This window comes from Nylanderia fulva, unplaced genomic scaffold (assembly GCF_048542155.1).
Source record: "Nylanderia fulva isolate GAGA-0341 unplaced genomic scaffold, ASM4854215v1 Scaffold38, whole genome shotgun sequence".
Lineage (NCBI taxonomy): Eukaryota > Metazoa > Arthropoda > Insecta > Hymenoptera > Formicidae > Nylanderia > Nylanderia fulva.
Window position 1 is genome coordinate 980,892 of NW_028190455.1, and position 14,109 is coordinate 995,000.

General features: G+C 38.2%; 5 protein-coding genes across 21 annotated transcripts in view; 2 read left to right on the top strand and 3 right to left on the bottom strand.

The window, feature by feature from the left end:
* The window catches only part of LOC114930381 (mitochondrial ribonuclease P protein 1 homolog), a 7,283-nt gene extending 2,820 nt beyond the window's left edge, over window positions 1–4,463 (bottom strand). Inside the window, exons 1-3 of one of the 10 annotated variants that reach the window (XM_085485629.1) lie at window positions 4,440–4,463; window positions 763–1,182; window positions 89–653 (exon numbers count right to left, since the gene is read on the bottom strand). In XM_085485629.1, coding sequence (XP_085341755.1) covers window positions 89–653; window positions 763–1,133 — 936 coding nt within the window. In that variant the 5' untranslated portion in view covers window positions 1,134–1,182; window positions 4,440–4,463. Of the gene's footprint in view, window positions 1–88; window positions 654–762; window positions 1,183–1,347; window positions 1,385–1,410; window positions 1,918–4,439 lie in introns of those variants that run through there. The other 9 variants (XM_085485630.1, XM_085485626.1, XM_085485624.1 and 6 more) reach the window with 9 other exon arrangements.
* On the bottom strand, window positions 1,852–5,886 carry Ctu1 (Cytosolic thiouridylase subunit 1). The gene is made up of 7 exons (XM_029302230.2): window positions 5,826–5,886; window positions 5,513–5,744; window positions 5,320–5,438; window positions 5,054–5,242; window positions 4,772–4,976; window positions 4,440–4,688; window positions 1,852–2,074 (listed from the first exon to the last, which is right to left on the bottom strand). Exons 1-6 carry the CDS (start codon window positions 5,871–5,873, stop codon window positions 4,468–4,470), a joined length of 1,014 nt encoding a protein of 337 aa, XP_029158063.1. The 5' UTR covers window positions 5,874–5,886; the 3' UTR covers window positions 1,852–2,074; window positions 4,440–4,467.
* On the top strand, window positions 2,223–4,163 carry Mul1 (mitochondrial E3 ubiquitin protein ligase 1). The gene is made up of 6 exons (XM_029302219.2): window positions 2,223–2,352; window positions 2,435–2,736; window positions 2,846–3,051; window positions 3,166–3,350; window positions 3,460–3,664; window positions 3,748–4,163. Exons 2-6 carry the CDS (start codon window positions 2,632–2,634, stop codon window positions 4,073–4,075), a joined length of 1,029 nt encoding a protein of 342 aa, XP_029158052.1. The 5' UTR covers window positions 2,223–2,352; window positions 2,435–2,631; the 3' UTR covers window positions 4,076–4,163.
* Window positions 5,887–5,946: 60 nt separating the features above from the next.
* On the bottom strand, window positions 5,947–6,494 carry Sf3b5 (splicing factor 3B subunit 5). Its single transcript, XM_029302241.2, has one exon. The coding sequence runs from the start codon at window positions 6,387–6,389 to the stop codon at window positions 6,132–6,134; it is 258 nt and encodes an 85-aa protein (XP_029158074.1). The 5' UTR covers window positions 6,390–6,494; the 3' UTR covers window positions 5,947–6,131.
* A 581-nt stretch (window positions 6,495–7,075) lies between these two features.
* Window positions 7,076–14,109, top strand: part of Cdk12 (Cyclin-dependent kinase 12) — a 13,818-nt gene continuing 6,784 nt past the window's right edge. For 3 of the 8 annotated variants that reach the window (XM_029302252.2, XM_029302295.2, XM_029302311.2), the window contains exons 1-8: window positions 7,076–7,461; window positions 8,615–9,977; window positions 10,107–11,311; window positions 11,394–11,821; window positions 12,048–12,244; window positions 12,322–12,526; window positions 12,626–12,894; window positions 13,585–13,752. In XM_029302252.2, the coding sequence (XP_029158085.1) occupies window positions 8,623–9,977; window positions 10,107–11,311; window positions 11,394–11,821; window positions 12,048–12,244; window positions 12,322–12,526; window positions 12,626–12,894; window positions 13,585–13,752 (3,827 nt within the window). In that variant the 5' untranslated portion in view covers window positions 7,076–7,461; window positions 8,615–8,622. Of the gene's footprint in view, window positions 7,462–7,510; window positions 7,991–8,011; window positions 8,086–8,134; window positions 8,304–8,614; window positions 9,978–10,106; window positions 11,312–11,393; window positions 11,822–12,047; window positions 12,245–12,321; window positions 12,527–12,625; window positions 12,895–13,584; window positions 13,753–14,109 lie in introns of those variants that run through there. The other 5 variants (XM_029302263.2, XM_029302257.2, XM_029302287.2 and 2 more) reach the window with 5 other exon arrangements.

Sequence of the window (14,109 nt, forward strand, 5' to 3'; positions counted from 1 at the left end):
TACTTAATAGATATAACTTACAGGATATGTAATATATATTTATATATGTATGTATCTCATTTATAAAGAACATTTTATATCAACTAACTCTGTCTACCATTGCACCTATGATATATATGGTGTCAGAATCATATTCAGTTATATCAGTTTTACAGTGTGGAGTAAGATACAATAATTGATCTTTCTGAAACAAATCTAAGTAAGATTGTGATGTCACAATCGCTGGAAACTCGGGATCCAATAAGGTAGGTATATTGCGATGAAAGCACTCCATAAGCAATCCTTCTTTGTTCAAATTACAAAAATAAAGACACAAAGGATCGACATGAGCACGATTCTCGGCAAAAGCCAGAGTCATTTGTCTAGCACAATTGTGGATTTCATAATAGTTCATATGACTCTCATAGCTACAATCAAACACAACTTTCGGTGCAAACATTATAGCTTGAATTAATTTAGCATTATTATATTGGTTCATAGTTTTTTGATATACAGCTCGAAACATTTTATTACTTGCATATTTTATTTCACTAGTATCTTTTGTTTGGTTAGCTTCTGCCTGTGCAGCGAGCAACTGAGCCTTCTTATTCACCTTTCTCATTTTAAAATTTTCCTTTATTACCTCATTGCACCACAAATAGTAAAGATATCTCCTGTACAATGTTAATAAAATAAATACATCTTAATCGAGATATTATTTAAAGACCTAATCAAAATTACTCTAATAAAAGTATTTTCTAAAGAGAAATATAAAGTACTTACATTCTTTGCCTCTTGCTCTGTTGTTTTAACAATATCCACCAATCATTTGGTCTAAGTTTTGTAGGAACTTTCAGACCATCATACTGCATTCTGCTTAATTCTAATTCTAACAATTGATAGCGTTTTTTGTACTCAGGATCCAATAAAAGATCATCAAGTTTCTGCTGCGCATAATCTTGCAATGCCTTTGTCTTCTTGTCTTGAACCACGCTCTGGCAATAAAATCGTTTGTACATCGTATTATTCCAAATACAAGTGCCTGTACAGCAATTGATCTTAGGTGATAAAATACTTTCATGGCTTGATTTTTGCATCAAAAGTTCCCAATGAATCTTCATCGAGGCTATCAGACATCTCCTAAGATTGTACATTCTACAAATATAAATTTTTGTACACAATTGTTATCTTCCTCTATTCTTTCTGAAATTTTAAGAAATTGAATTATTTCATTTTTAGTTAGTTAAAATTCGAGTTTTCTTCGTTGCATTCGAGTATCAATTTTTAATAATGCTAAGCATATCTATCAAATTAAAAGTTTATTAATTATATTACTTATTGCATTTTTATTTTCTGTAGTATACATACTAATGTTTTCAAATGTTTTCTATTGTAATGTTAAAAACCGTGAATATAATAAAAGTTTCTAACCTAGAAGACTAATATAACCTAAAAATCATGGCACAGTGTGATCATTTATATAAGCTTATAACTGACTAAACTACAAAGTGACGCCGACTATTATGTGGCGCTAAAAATGGCTAGGATATCTCGGCCGGTTTACTTCAAAACTTATCCGAAATATACATATGCAAATATTACGTATTATGAACAATATAGATTATATTATTTTATAATTATATTTTAGGGCAAGTTGAAGTTGGCCGGCGTCTATATTTCAATGCATATTTAAATCATCCGTGCATATACATTTCGATAAAGGCAAATTGGAAATAGAAACTGACGAATTTGTAACATCGATATTGACCATTTATTTCGCGAAGATCCATTATAGTACGCACATATATGCATAAACAGATGATGTATTCTTCGGGAAGAAATGTAATATAGCAATAGGATCGTCATACATACAAATAAAATTAAAATATAACACAGGTTACGGGATGTCTCGTCGTGATGAGGCTATAGGGAAACACTATTTGACCTCCAGGTGACGCTAGTAGCGGCACGTTACGCGTCACGTGCGGGTGAGTGGGAGAACAGCTGCGCATGTCAGTTCCCCCCCCCCCCAACATCCACCACTACGCAGCACGGTGAAGCGAGAGAAAAGGCGCATATTTCTCTCTCTCTTTCTCTGAAGATGTTTTCGAAAAATCGTTTTCTTATTAAGAATATGTGTGTCATCTACATGTGTGTGTAAAAATATTTTAATAATAATATATATATATATATATATATATATTTATAAATTGAAGAAAAAATCACGCGCGACTAAGCAGTAATTTTATCAAGTCGAAAAAAAGATCTTTCATTTTAGTTGTGTTCGGAAATATATTCATCGGATAGAAAAGCTCTCAAGTAGCCAATGAGAAAGAAGTCTTCGCTTCGTTCATTCTGATTGGTCGATCAAACGTAATTTGGATCTCCGATGATTTTTACATCTTCAAACATAACCATGTTGTGTAGTGCATTTATCTAATAAATATATGAATAGATTTTAGTTCGTTTGTACGAATCATTGGTATCAGATGACAGCGCAACGATCTAAGAAAAATACGTGGCAGTGTCCCTTCCTATCTCCTGCCAGATTTTTTGCAATCTGAAAAATTTTTCGAGATGACTTATTTTGATGTAATCTAACAAAAATAAATTTGTGAAGATTGGGAAGATGCGTCTAAAAATAATCTAATCATGGAGTATTTAGGCGAAATAGTTGCTCTCGGAATTGACACCGTCGTATTCGCTATTTGTTTAAAACAATATATCCACTACAAGAATTCGATTGATGCAGTTAAGGTAATGTCAAAATTATTCGATTTAAAATGTTTAACCACATTACAATTAAAATAGAAATACGTTAAAATATCTCTAAGCTAAACTGGTAGAAACTGTGTGTATTTTGCAGAGTGTCGAACTGTATGACGTTGGACCAGATCTGACAAATCTAATAGATAACAGTCCAAATAACAAAATAGATTATATTGCTATCAGAGGAATCGTGAAACCATTAGGAGAAGCATTGCAAAGTATTAATAAAAAAGATGTTACTGGAGTTATACAGAAGTTTAGAGTTAGTGAACATGTTATCGCTAGAACATCTACTGGTTTCTGGTAAGGCATACATTTATAAATGATCTTATTAATGATAGTGAATACGAATAATTTTGTTGATTCTGTTAGCATTACTTTCTTAATTGATCAATCCAACTGATTATAATATTATAGGTCTGCTCATGAACGAATAATTCAGAAAGTATATCGTGTGGTACCATTTGTTTTACAAAAAGGATGGTACTCTGTGGAAATTATAGATCCATTATCTGCTGATATCTTAGACTTGGATATAATTTCTGATCGTTTTGAACCTAGTGTACCTACATTTGTGGATCTTATATGGGGATTTTTCACAGGTAATAAGCTGAGATTGCTTATTTTTCTTATATAAAATTTTGAATTACATTATTTATAAAGTACCAAATTTTGTCAAAACTTACATTTTATAATCTTATTAATTATTAGGAGTGCGACAACGTGGCATACAGTCTACAGAAAAAATGTTACGTGAAAATTCAGTTATTACAGCAGTAGGTGAGCTTTCAAGATCACAAACTAAATCTGACATTCTTAATTTGCAATCTCCATTAAATGGATCGCCTTTTTATATAACAAGCATGTCAATCACCACTTTGATACGGAATTTAGATGATCGTAAGAAGTTATACAGGTATGTATAAATTTTTTAAAAATTTATATCTATTAATAAAATTAAATATGTAATTAAATGCATAACTTTCTGCATAAATATAGGATATTTTGTGTAATAAGTGGCACAATCGGATTATTTCTCGGAGGAATCATGGCAAGACGTTACTGGAAGAATAAACAGGAGCAAAGAATGGTAGAACAGTTACGACAATCGCTTGAGACATCTCGTCAAGAAAGACGTCAAAGAGTCCGAGATAGAGATCTCAGAGAAGATCAGATATGTGTGGTTTGCAATACAAATGCTCGCGAAATTATCCTGTTGCCTTGTGGCCATGTATGCATATGTGAAGATTGTTCAGCTAGCATCAATAATAACTGCCCCATTTGCAGAACAGAGATCACCCAAAGAGCAGCAGCTTATATAGTATAAATTTTGATATGTTTATAATATTTATAAAACAAATATTTCTATTGTAGTAAAAAAAATAATACAAAAGCAATAAGTGATAAAGCCAAAATGATATTGCTCTATTTGATTTTGATATTTGGCAATATGCAAGTTTTAATATCCAATGTTAATATATTTGAAAAATGTTTATACCACAAAAAAAGTAAAAATTGCTTTTGTTAGCGTCAATAAAAAAAATTATATATATATATATATATATATATATATATATACACACAATAATCTTTTATTTGAACCAAAATATCAGTAATGAAATATTTTTTCAATAATTGTGACGAAAGAGAAATAAAAAGTATTTTCTGTAAGAATATATATTGTACATTACCTTCTATATATTTTGATACATGAAAATCTCAAAAATCTATACTTTGCTGTCCATTTCTCTTATCTGTGTCCAACTCCATTATTTTCTTAACTTTATTAGATTTGCCAATACCGAGTTTCGGCAGTCCTCTATTCAAACCTTCCAACAAAACACATGCTTTGCATATTTCTTGACTTGAAACAAATCCACATCGAATACAATTCCTTCTTTCTGGCATCTTTACATTATCATTTGCTTGCAACTGCTCACCTGATATATAATATATAACAATATAATTATCTTTAGTTTACATAATAAAAATGCTACAATAAAATATAACGAAAAACTTTTACCAGAATGTATTATGTCTATAATGGATGAAGGTCTCATTTTTTCTAAATCCTTTAGAAAAGCTCGTGCATAACCTCTATAAGCATTTGGAGCATATATGCATTCTGTGGAGAAATATACTAGTTGCTTAAAATATGCATACATGACAATTTCTTTTTCATATGCATATTTCAGTGGTTTACAACGCATGATGGAATCTGCACCAGCCTGTATTAACATATTTACAAATCAGTTTTTAATTTATCAAAATTTTCTTTTGTATATATATGCAATGATGGTCTTACAGTGATTATAGATGTACATCTCTGCAATCGAGCAATATCTCCTCTTAAGATATTCATTAACACAGTTTCAGCGATATCATCTGCATTATGACCTGTTACAATGCAATCTACTTCCAAAATTGCAGCACCTCTATCTAGTGCTTGTCTTCGAAAAACACCACAAAATGTGCAATTGTTTTTACGACCAATCTAAAATACAATTATATATTTATCACAATGTGTGTTTAATTAGAACTTTTAAACTTATATTATTTGATATATTTTACTTCAGTAACTATAGAATCCATTGTCCATCCATATAATTCCTTGTATGATAAGATTTTAAGTGGAAGGCCATAATCATCTCTGTTCTGTGCCACAGTTTTCAAACTATCATCCCTATATCCTACACAATAATGCATTTTATAAAATATATTAAATTAAATATTTATGTCTATATGTGTGAATGTGTTTTATTACCAGTAATTCCTTCATCAATGGATAAAAGAAATAGATCTAATCCATATTTGTGCCTTTCATTCAGAGTCTTTAAAACATATGCAAGTACAGTAGAATCTTTTCCACCTGATGCTCCAATGGCAACTTTGTTACCAGGTTTGAACAGTTTACCATTGACAATTGTATCGTGAATCTCAGTCTCAAATGCCAAAAAAAAGCAATCTTTGCATAACGTATCACCAGTTTTTGGCCTCTAAAAGACACATTCAATTCCATTTAATAATAACAATTTATATAAATATTTTCAAGTAATAAAATTTTGTGAAAATTTTACCTTTAAAATAGCATCTTTCCCACACTTTGTAGAACAAGAAATAGGCATCTTGATTTCTCTTAATATAACTATCGATGATAAATTACAAAATCTTATTATATAATTGATTTGAGAAACTAGGTAAGATTATACAAAAATGTCTTTATATGTATCTTTGTTAATACAAATCTATAATCGAGGTTATGCATCCACGTTGTTATCTAATTTTTGCTAGAGTTTAATCCTCCTCGAAATAACTATTGTGCGATTAATACAGTTTTTTTATCACTTAAAAAAAAGAACACGTTTGCAACGACAAAGGGAAGTTTAATCCTCCGGCTTCTCGGGCGGGGGTCCGCAGGGTTGCAGCATCTTCTCCATGAGATTGAATCTGACTCGCGCCTTGGCTTCGTTCTCGGCGATCGCGAAGAAGTTGAGCAGATCGTAATGTCCCATGTACGAGCTGCAGGAGTCCCGGTGCTGATTCACAAGCCACTCGAACTTAGTCGTGTCCGCGTGTCCTGTGCCGATGTATTTAGACTGCAGATGCTCCAACTGACTGTGAATGTTGTAGCGTTCGCCCATTTTTCTAAACTAAGCCTCCTCGCGATTTCGCTATATCTCAATTACAATTAAAAGTATTTTTATAGGTTACGTTTGCCGCGAAAGGAACTCGTGCATGCGCAGCAACCCGATCGAAGAGTCTCGTTGTACCTGTCGTCTGTCATTCGAAAAAAAATAATAAAAATAAAAATATTATATATTATATTATATATATTATTTTATATTATATTATTTTATATTGTATTATTTTATATTATATTATTTTATATTATATTATTATATATTATTTTTATTATATTATTATAATAATAATAATAATTATTATTATTATTAATATTATTATTATTATTATTATTATTATTATTATTATTATTATATTATTTATAAATTATAAAAAGTCTCGATTGATTGAATAATATAATTCATAAATAATTTCATATGACACATTTCGCCAATTTTCTTATTCGATTATTCCTCTTTGGAAAGAAAATTGATACGTATCGAGAGACGATTGGTTGATCTCGATCAAGATTCGCCGTGTCATTGGTCGCTGAAAATTCCCTAGAAATTCCAGCAAGCCGATTGGCTCGTCGAATACTGAGCTGTCCAATCGAAGCGTCCTGCGAGGTTGCTCGCCCCTTTTCGATCGACCTATCGCATTCCACCGCTTTGCGACGCCACTGTCGCGCAGCTCGTTACGTCACGAAATGACGTGCCAAATGGTAAATGGCTTCCACTCGGTCGAGCTAGGATTTCACGATCTCGAGCCGAAAATCCAATCCAAAGAAAATACATGCGATATGATGCGATCGGCCGCCAGAATCATAAAAATATGATCGCCTGAGCGCCGTACGATCGCGATAGAGCTAAATCTCCGGCGAGAAACGCCTCGGTCGTCCGCGAATTATGTGCTGAAAGAAATTTGCTGCGCGCAGAGAGGAACTAGGAGAGGAAAAATTCGGGCAAGAGGCAAGCGACGAGAACGGGAACACGTCGGGGATCCGTTTCGTCGAAACCCCTGGTGCTGGATTTCGAGCCTGATGCGAGCAACAGCGAAGCTCGCCACGCAGACGTCGCAAGATCTATATCGCACGTGAGTACACGAATTTACGACCCCCGAATTATCTCCCATACACGTACCGTCCAACTTTCTTCTCCTCTCCCCCGGAAGAAGAAACTGGGCGAGTCCGTGTGCTTAGAGAGAGCAATGGCGGCCGCGCTGGCTCGCCCGAGAGATTCGTGACCACGCGTTTTGTCACTTCCTCTTAGTCCAGCGCTGATTTTCCCGCCTTGCCTTCCGCCGAACGATATTTTCTCGTCCTCGATCCGGATGGAATAAAGCGCGACCGCTCGCTCGCTCTCTCGCGCGCAGGATAATCGCGTCATCTCGCGATATCGCCCATATACATATAAATATATATATATACACATAATATATATGTCGATGTGTGCGTGAGCGAGCGCGGACGCGTGTGCGTCTTACGTGCATGAGGGATTGTTGAGGAGAGTGTATATATATCGTGAGTGTACATATTCATGACGATCGGCCTCGAGACTGTGTCGGAACACGTCGGAACGATACCGTCACTTCCGATTGTTGTTGAGTTTCCACCGATGCCAGGGTAAGTCAGACGGAACCTCGTGGCTCCTATATTTCCGTCCCCTTCCTCCGCCCGTGGAACCTCAAGATGATGACTGTTGAAAAACACAGTGAGATGTAAAGCCACCTGGAGTATTCTAGAATAAAATTGTTATCGCACATGTAGTTTCTATATATATTTTTGACCAATAAAAAGAAAATGCGTATATACGCCTTGAAATATTTGTGATTGAACTCAACCTGTACATATGTAGATATATGTATACATACATACACATGCATATCTCATGAATTAGTTAGTGATATCTTCTGCGACAAATGATAACTAATAACATGTATGTGAGATTTGTTATCTAAATTTATTTGTGTCTGCAACAGTTTGTTTTTATTATCACATTCATGTATTGAAAAGAAATGCAAAGTGCCATTTATGCGATTAATGGCTGCGTTGAACAGAAAAAGCTGCTTTACAACTGTTGTAAACTGTTGTAACTGTTGAATCTGATTAGTATACTCTTAGATTCAGCTAAGATCAAGAGCATACACCAATTGGATTCACAAATTTTACAACTGTTGCAAAGCTGCTTTTTCTGCTGAACATAGCCAATATATGTATCATAAATATTGATATCTGCCTTATTTTTAGTAGGTGACATGCCTAGCACTCGTGATATCGAACGGGCGGAACGTAATGGGAGATTTCGCTCGCGAAGAAGAGGCAGCACGAGCAGCGACGTGAACCGACACACCTTTGACGGTGCTGATAAGCGACACAGACGGCATGGCAAGAGCAAGAATTCCGGGAAGAAGAAGAAGAAACGTTCCCGCGACAAATCACTGGAGAATGTGCCTACTGTAGCTTCTTCAGTTGTCAAACCATTAGTTGAGTACTCCGACGTAAGCAGCGAGGATCTTTCTGAGCCGGAAGCCGGAGAGATACAATCGGAGGATAGTCGCGCCAATAGTTACACGGATGGGGAAGTACCTGAATCGCTTCTTCAGAGGCGATACTATGGCGGTAGCCCGGTACCTCGAGCCCTCGGTGCGTCACCCATCAGCCTGTCGCCGTCACCACCGGTTCATCGACACGCCATCGGTAGATGTTACTCGCCGAATGAGCAGCAGCAGCCAGCTACGATGCACGGTGCAACGACGCCGGAATACGAGGAGGAATCGAGACGATACGCCCGGCGAAAGGAGAAGAAGCACAAACGCGAGAAGAAGAAGAAGAGGAGTCTGAGCCCGTTGTCGAATTCGGGGAAAAAGAAGAAGAGAAAATCCAAGAGACATTCCGTCAGCGTGAGTCCGCACCACGCTGTCGGCGAGGACGTTCTGAGTCCGGATCGCGAGAAGCAATCGTCGACGGCCGGTCCCACAAATTGGTCGGAATCGCCGCCGTTGCCGTTGAAGGACAGCACGTCGCCGATCTCGCCGGCGACTCCGCAGGAGCACCGATGTCCCAGCGACGACGTGGACCTGGAGATGTCGAGGCAGACGTCGCGCAACGTGACGCCACCCTCTCTCCTGCAGACACGGCAAACGGAATCGCCGCACACGCCGCTGTTGCCTCCCCGCGCCACGACGCCGGAGAGCTTGAACAAGGTCATGTCCTCCATGCCGAAACACAGTCCCGATCGGCAGAAACGTAGTCCTAGTATTCACGTGATGCGACGTAGCAGCATGAGTCCGACGCCCATCGGTTCGAGTCGTAGAAGACCGCATAGTCCCAGTCCACCGTCGAGACGCAGGGATCATAGTCCGCCTCCGCGAAGAAGAGACTTCAGTCCCACTCCGGTGCTTCATAGACTCAGGCACAGTCCGAGTCCTACCGCGGTTAGACGACGAGAGTTTAGCCCGAGCCCCGTGGGCAGTCACAGGCGGAGAACGGATAGCGTCAGTTCTCCTAAGCGCAGAAGGCGAGACGAATCCGATCGACGCCACCGTCATCACGACAAGGATAGGCGGGACAAACGGAAATCGAGATCAACTAGGAGTCCTACTGGAAGCAGGTCTTAAAAAATTTTTTTTAAATTTATTCTTTGTTTTTCTTTATGTATATATTTATATGTATGTATCAAAGATGCATAAGTAAATTTCTTGTAATACATTCGGGCGTGACGACCCTGTTTCCATTTCAGATTACATCTGCCTTTGTCTCGATCGCGGTCTCGCAGTCCACAGGCAAGATGGCGAAAGCTATCTCGTTCAAGGTCGCGATCGCGCAGGAGGAGCCGCACTCCGAAGAAGTCGCGCTCACCCAGCAAATCTCACAAGTTGCTTAGAAAACACAAATCGAAAAGTCCGCGTCCTCGAATACCTTCTCCTTCCCCTCATAGATCGCGGGCCAGAAGTCCGTCGAGCATCACCGCCCGAAATCTTCGAGTACAGGCGAAGATTAGCGAGACTAGTCTGTTCGCAGAGCTCGTGAAGGATCGAAATATGAGGGAGCTGGCGTACAAGAAGTTACAGGCCGCGAAGGAGAAAGCTGTGAATCAGGATGAAGTGCAGATTATAGAGGGTACCGACGAGAGGGATGGCGGCAGCAACGTGTCCTCCGAGAATAAAACTTCCTCCACTGACAATAAGGACAGACCTATCAATCACAAGGAGCAACAAGCGAAGGCTCCCGAGAGCGCGGTCGACGTTGTCGACATTCCCGTCCCGACGACAAGCGACGATGGTGTTTTAGCGGGCAAAACACCGCCGTTGCCACCCATCGGTCAAACATCTGTCGCAGCTGTTGCATCCAATCCGACGTCCGGCGTGGTGGCAAATCCCCTTGTTCCTCACACGATTATACATACCTCGCCCAATACATCATCATTATCGTCATCGATGCCACCCAATAACTGTCCAATCACCATATCGCACAGCCCGAATTTTTCAGCTCCCGCTCCTGGTGTACAGCCGCCGCTACCGCCTCCACCACCACTGCCGCAATCCGTCGAAGCCGTGTCGACAGTCTTACCGCAAGTTCCTGCGCCCGTTGTGCCCATGTCGGTGCCGCCGATTCCACCGGCACCGACTTTACCCAACATGTCTGTCCCACCGCCACCGATTCCTGTTCCGGCGCCCACAATTATGTCCAAATTCAATCCGCCTAACAATCTTGTGCCACTGAAGTCGGTGGATCCTCCCAAACCTCCCATAGTAACGTTCACGACCAAAAGTCTGAAGAGATTACCAATGCCACCCGGCATCAATCAGAACGATCTGGAGAGCATAGATTCCCCGCCGAGTCGATCTCCAACTCCTCCCAGCAAAACGCAGTCCAAGTTTGCAACGGTATCGACGCCGAAGCCACCGCAAAAGAAGGGCATCAAGGATCTGCCGATGCCACCAGGTAAGTTTTTCTTTTTTTTTTTTAATTTTTATCACTTGTATATATTAATTTTAACTTATCATTGATCATGTGACTTCTGCAGTTGTACCTGGATCGGAAGACTTGAGTGGCGAGGACGATCCGAATGCGACGCCGCCACGTTTGAAGCTTGAACGAGTGGCGCCAAAACCCAAGCTGAAGAGACCGAAAATACTAAAGCGCAGAGGATCGCGAAATTGTCATGCTCCCATGTCAGCCTCTGGCGGCAAAGATTGGGGAGAACGATGCGTCGACGTGTTCGAGTTTATAACGCAAATCGGAGAAGGTACTTACGGACAGGTGTATAAGGCACGAGACAAACGAGCAGGAGTACTGGTAGCCTTGAAGAAGGTTCGCCTTGAGAACGAGAAAGAGGGCTTCCCCGTCACGGCGGTCAGAGAAATAAAAATTCTGCGACAACTGAATCACAAAAACATTGTTAATCTTAGAGAAATAGTCACCGATAAGCAAGATGCACTGGACTTTCGAAAGGTATCTTTTTAGCTGAAATAATGTGTAATTTCTCTAATAGGATTCCTATATTTATATATTTGTCGATATTTTTTTATTTATTAAAAATATTGTATATACAAAATGAAATATCAGTAATCAACATAATATATAATTATCACAATATCGATATTTTTCAATCAATGTCTAATAAACAAGAGTACAGAATATCTCTATCAACTTGTGTATCGTTCTTCATCTGTTTCAGGATAAAGGTTCTTTTTATTTAGTTTTCGAATACATGGATCATGATTTAATGGGCCTACTGGAATCCGGTATGGTGGATTTCAACGAGATGAATAACGCCAGTATCATGAAACAATTGCTGGATGGTTTGAATTATTGTCATAGCAAAAATTTTCTGCATCGAGATATTAAATGCTCGAATATATTGATGAATAATAAGTACGTGTGTGATTTTTAACGAATCTAAATAGATTTGTTTTACTGATAATTGTATATAATCGTATAATTTTAATTAGGGGCGAGGTTAAACTGGCCGACTTTGGTTTGGCACGATTATATAATGCGGAGGACAGACAGAGGCCATACACTAACAAGGTGATCACTCTATGGTACAGACCTCCCGAACTTTTGCTAGGGGAGGAACGTTACGGGCCCGCAATTGACGTGTGGAGTTGTGGGTGTATCTTGGGAGAATTATTCTCGAAGAAACCGTTGTTCCAGGTAAATATTGTACATATCTCGTAATCATCCATTAAGCTGAATAAAAGAAGAGAGGCTAAATGTTATTATCAATATTAATAATTAAATTCTTTATCGCAGGCCAATGTAGATATGATGCAGCTGGAGATGATTTCGAGGGTTTGTGGAACTCCAACTCCCGCTGTTTGGCCTTCTGTGATAAAATTACCGCACTGGCATACACTTAAGCCAAAAAAGCAGCATAGAAGACGTCTGAGGGAGGATTTCTCGTTTATGCCAGGGCCTGCCTTGGATCTCCTCGATAAGATGTTGGAATTAGATCCTGAGAAGCGAATAACGGCAGCCGACGCGCTCAAGAGCGCTTGGCTGAAGAATGTTCAGCCTGAACAGTATGTTATCCTTTGATTATATAAGTATGAACTGTTAATTGTTATAGTCGCGCGGCATTCAATATTGCAATTGATCAAGAATTAAAAAAAATTAGATATTCGGTTCAAAATTTTCCTATTCTAGACTATATATTCATCTCTTTTTATGAACTGAAATTTCTTTGCGCTACTCTTCCAATATATATTGTTACATGACTATGTGTGTAGAAAAAGAAAGAACAGAGCAGTAATAAATTTTCATTCTGCATACATATTATTAGAACAGAATGGAAATTGTAAAGACTCCAGAATAGAAGAAATTTAATTGCGCATACATGGCTCATAAAAATGAATATACTTTGCGCAAATCAAATATCAACTATTTAATAAAATTAAAAACTGTCGCCAGTAAGAGATATATTGATAAATATTTTATTACAAAAATTAAAATTAAGAAAAACTTGTAAAATTTGTATGTAAAGCATAATTGTGCGTGTGGGATATTTGATGTCGCGTTACTTAATCAAACAATCATTACATATTGGAAAATATTTTTCGCTCATTTCTATATTATAGGATATGCAGTCAATTAGCAGTCCATGCTCATATAGTCAAAAATATGTTACGATTTTGATCAATTTTCCGTTTTGCAAACTATATCTCTGTTAAAATCCTATTCGTAAAATGCATCACGCTTTCATAATATATTAGGATGCCAGCACCACAGCTTCCGACTTGGCAAGATTGTCATGAGCTCTGGAGTAAAAAGCGAAAACGCTTATTACGGGAACAGCAAGAGAGTGCTGCGGCGAAGATGCCTCTTCTTCCCTTCCCGAATAAAGGAGGTCCCCACAAGGACGATTTATCAGATGTCGGAGGGTAAGTAATACAGATAAAGAGAGATCTAATCTATGAGATTGCTGAGACACGTATATCCCAGCGCTGTTACTAGAAAACTAATTTGCTTAAACACGTAGACGGCTGTGTACGACGAATTGTGCTTGGCATTTATTTTCTTTAGCGAAAAAGTTGCATCGTCAAAACGAATCTTTCTTGAAAAGAAGGTGAAACGATGAAGGAAAGTAGTATATTGATATTTCTGTGTGTTCCTGGCGATCCTCGTTCGCATGCCGACCTTCCTTTCTTTTTTAATTCCTAATGAATCAACGAGTTAATTTTAGTTTCGTTCACAGTCGTTCGAAACGACGATGGCAGAACAACGGAAAATAGAGAAGC

Bases quoted from the DNA above. Each gene is read 5' to 3' on its own strand.
- Sf3b5 (XM_029302241.2), bottom strand. From the start codon at position 6,389: ATGGGCGAACGCTACAACATTCACAGTCAGTTGGAGCATCTGCAGTCT.
- Ctu1 (XM_029302230.2), bottom strand. From the start codon at position 5,873: ATGCCTATTTCTTGTTCTACAAAGTGTGGGAAAGATGCTATTTTAAAG. The intron at 5,745-5,825 runs GTAAAATTTTCA...TGTGTCTTTTAG, and splicing joins GGAAAGATGCTATTTTAAAG to AGGCCAAAAACTGGTGATAC. The intron at 4,977-5,053 runs GTAAGACCATCA...ATGTTAATACAG, and splicing joins GATGTACATCTATAATCACT to GCTGGTGCAGATTCCATCAT.
- Mul1 (XM_029302219.2), top strand. From the start codon at position 2,632: ATGGAGTATTTAGGCGAAATAGTTGCTCTCGGAATTGACACCGTCGTA. The intron at 3,351-3,459 runs GTAATAAGCTGA...ATTAATTATTAG, and splicing joins TATATGGGGATTTTTCACAG to GAGTGCGACAACGTGGCATA. The intron at 3,665-3,747 runs GTATGTATAAAT...GCATAAATATAG, and splicing joins GATCGTAAGAAGTTATACAG to GATATTTTGTGTAATAAGTG.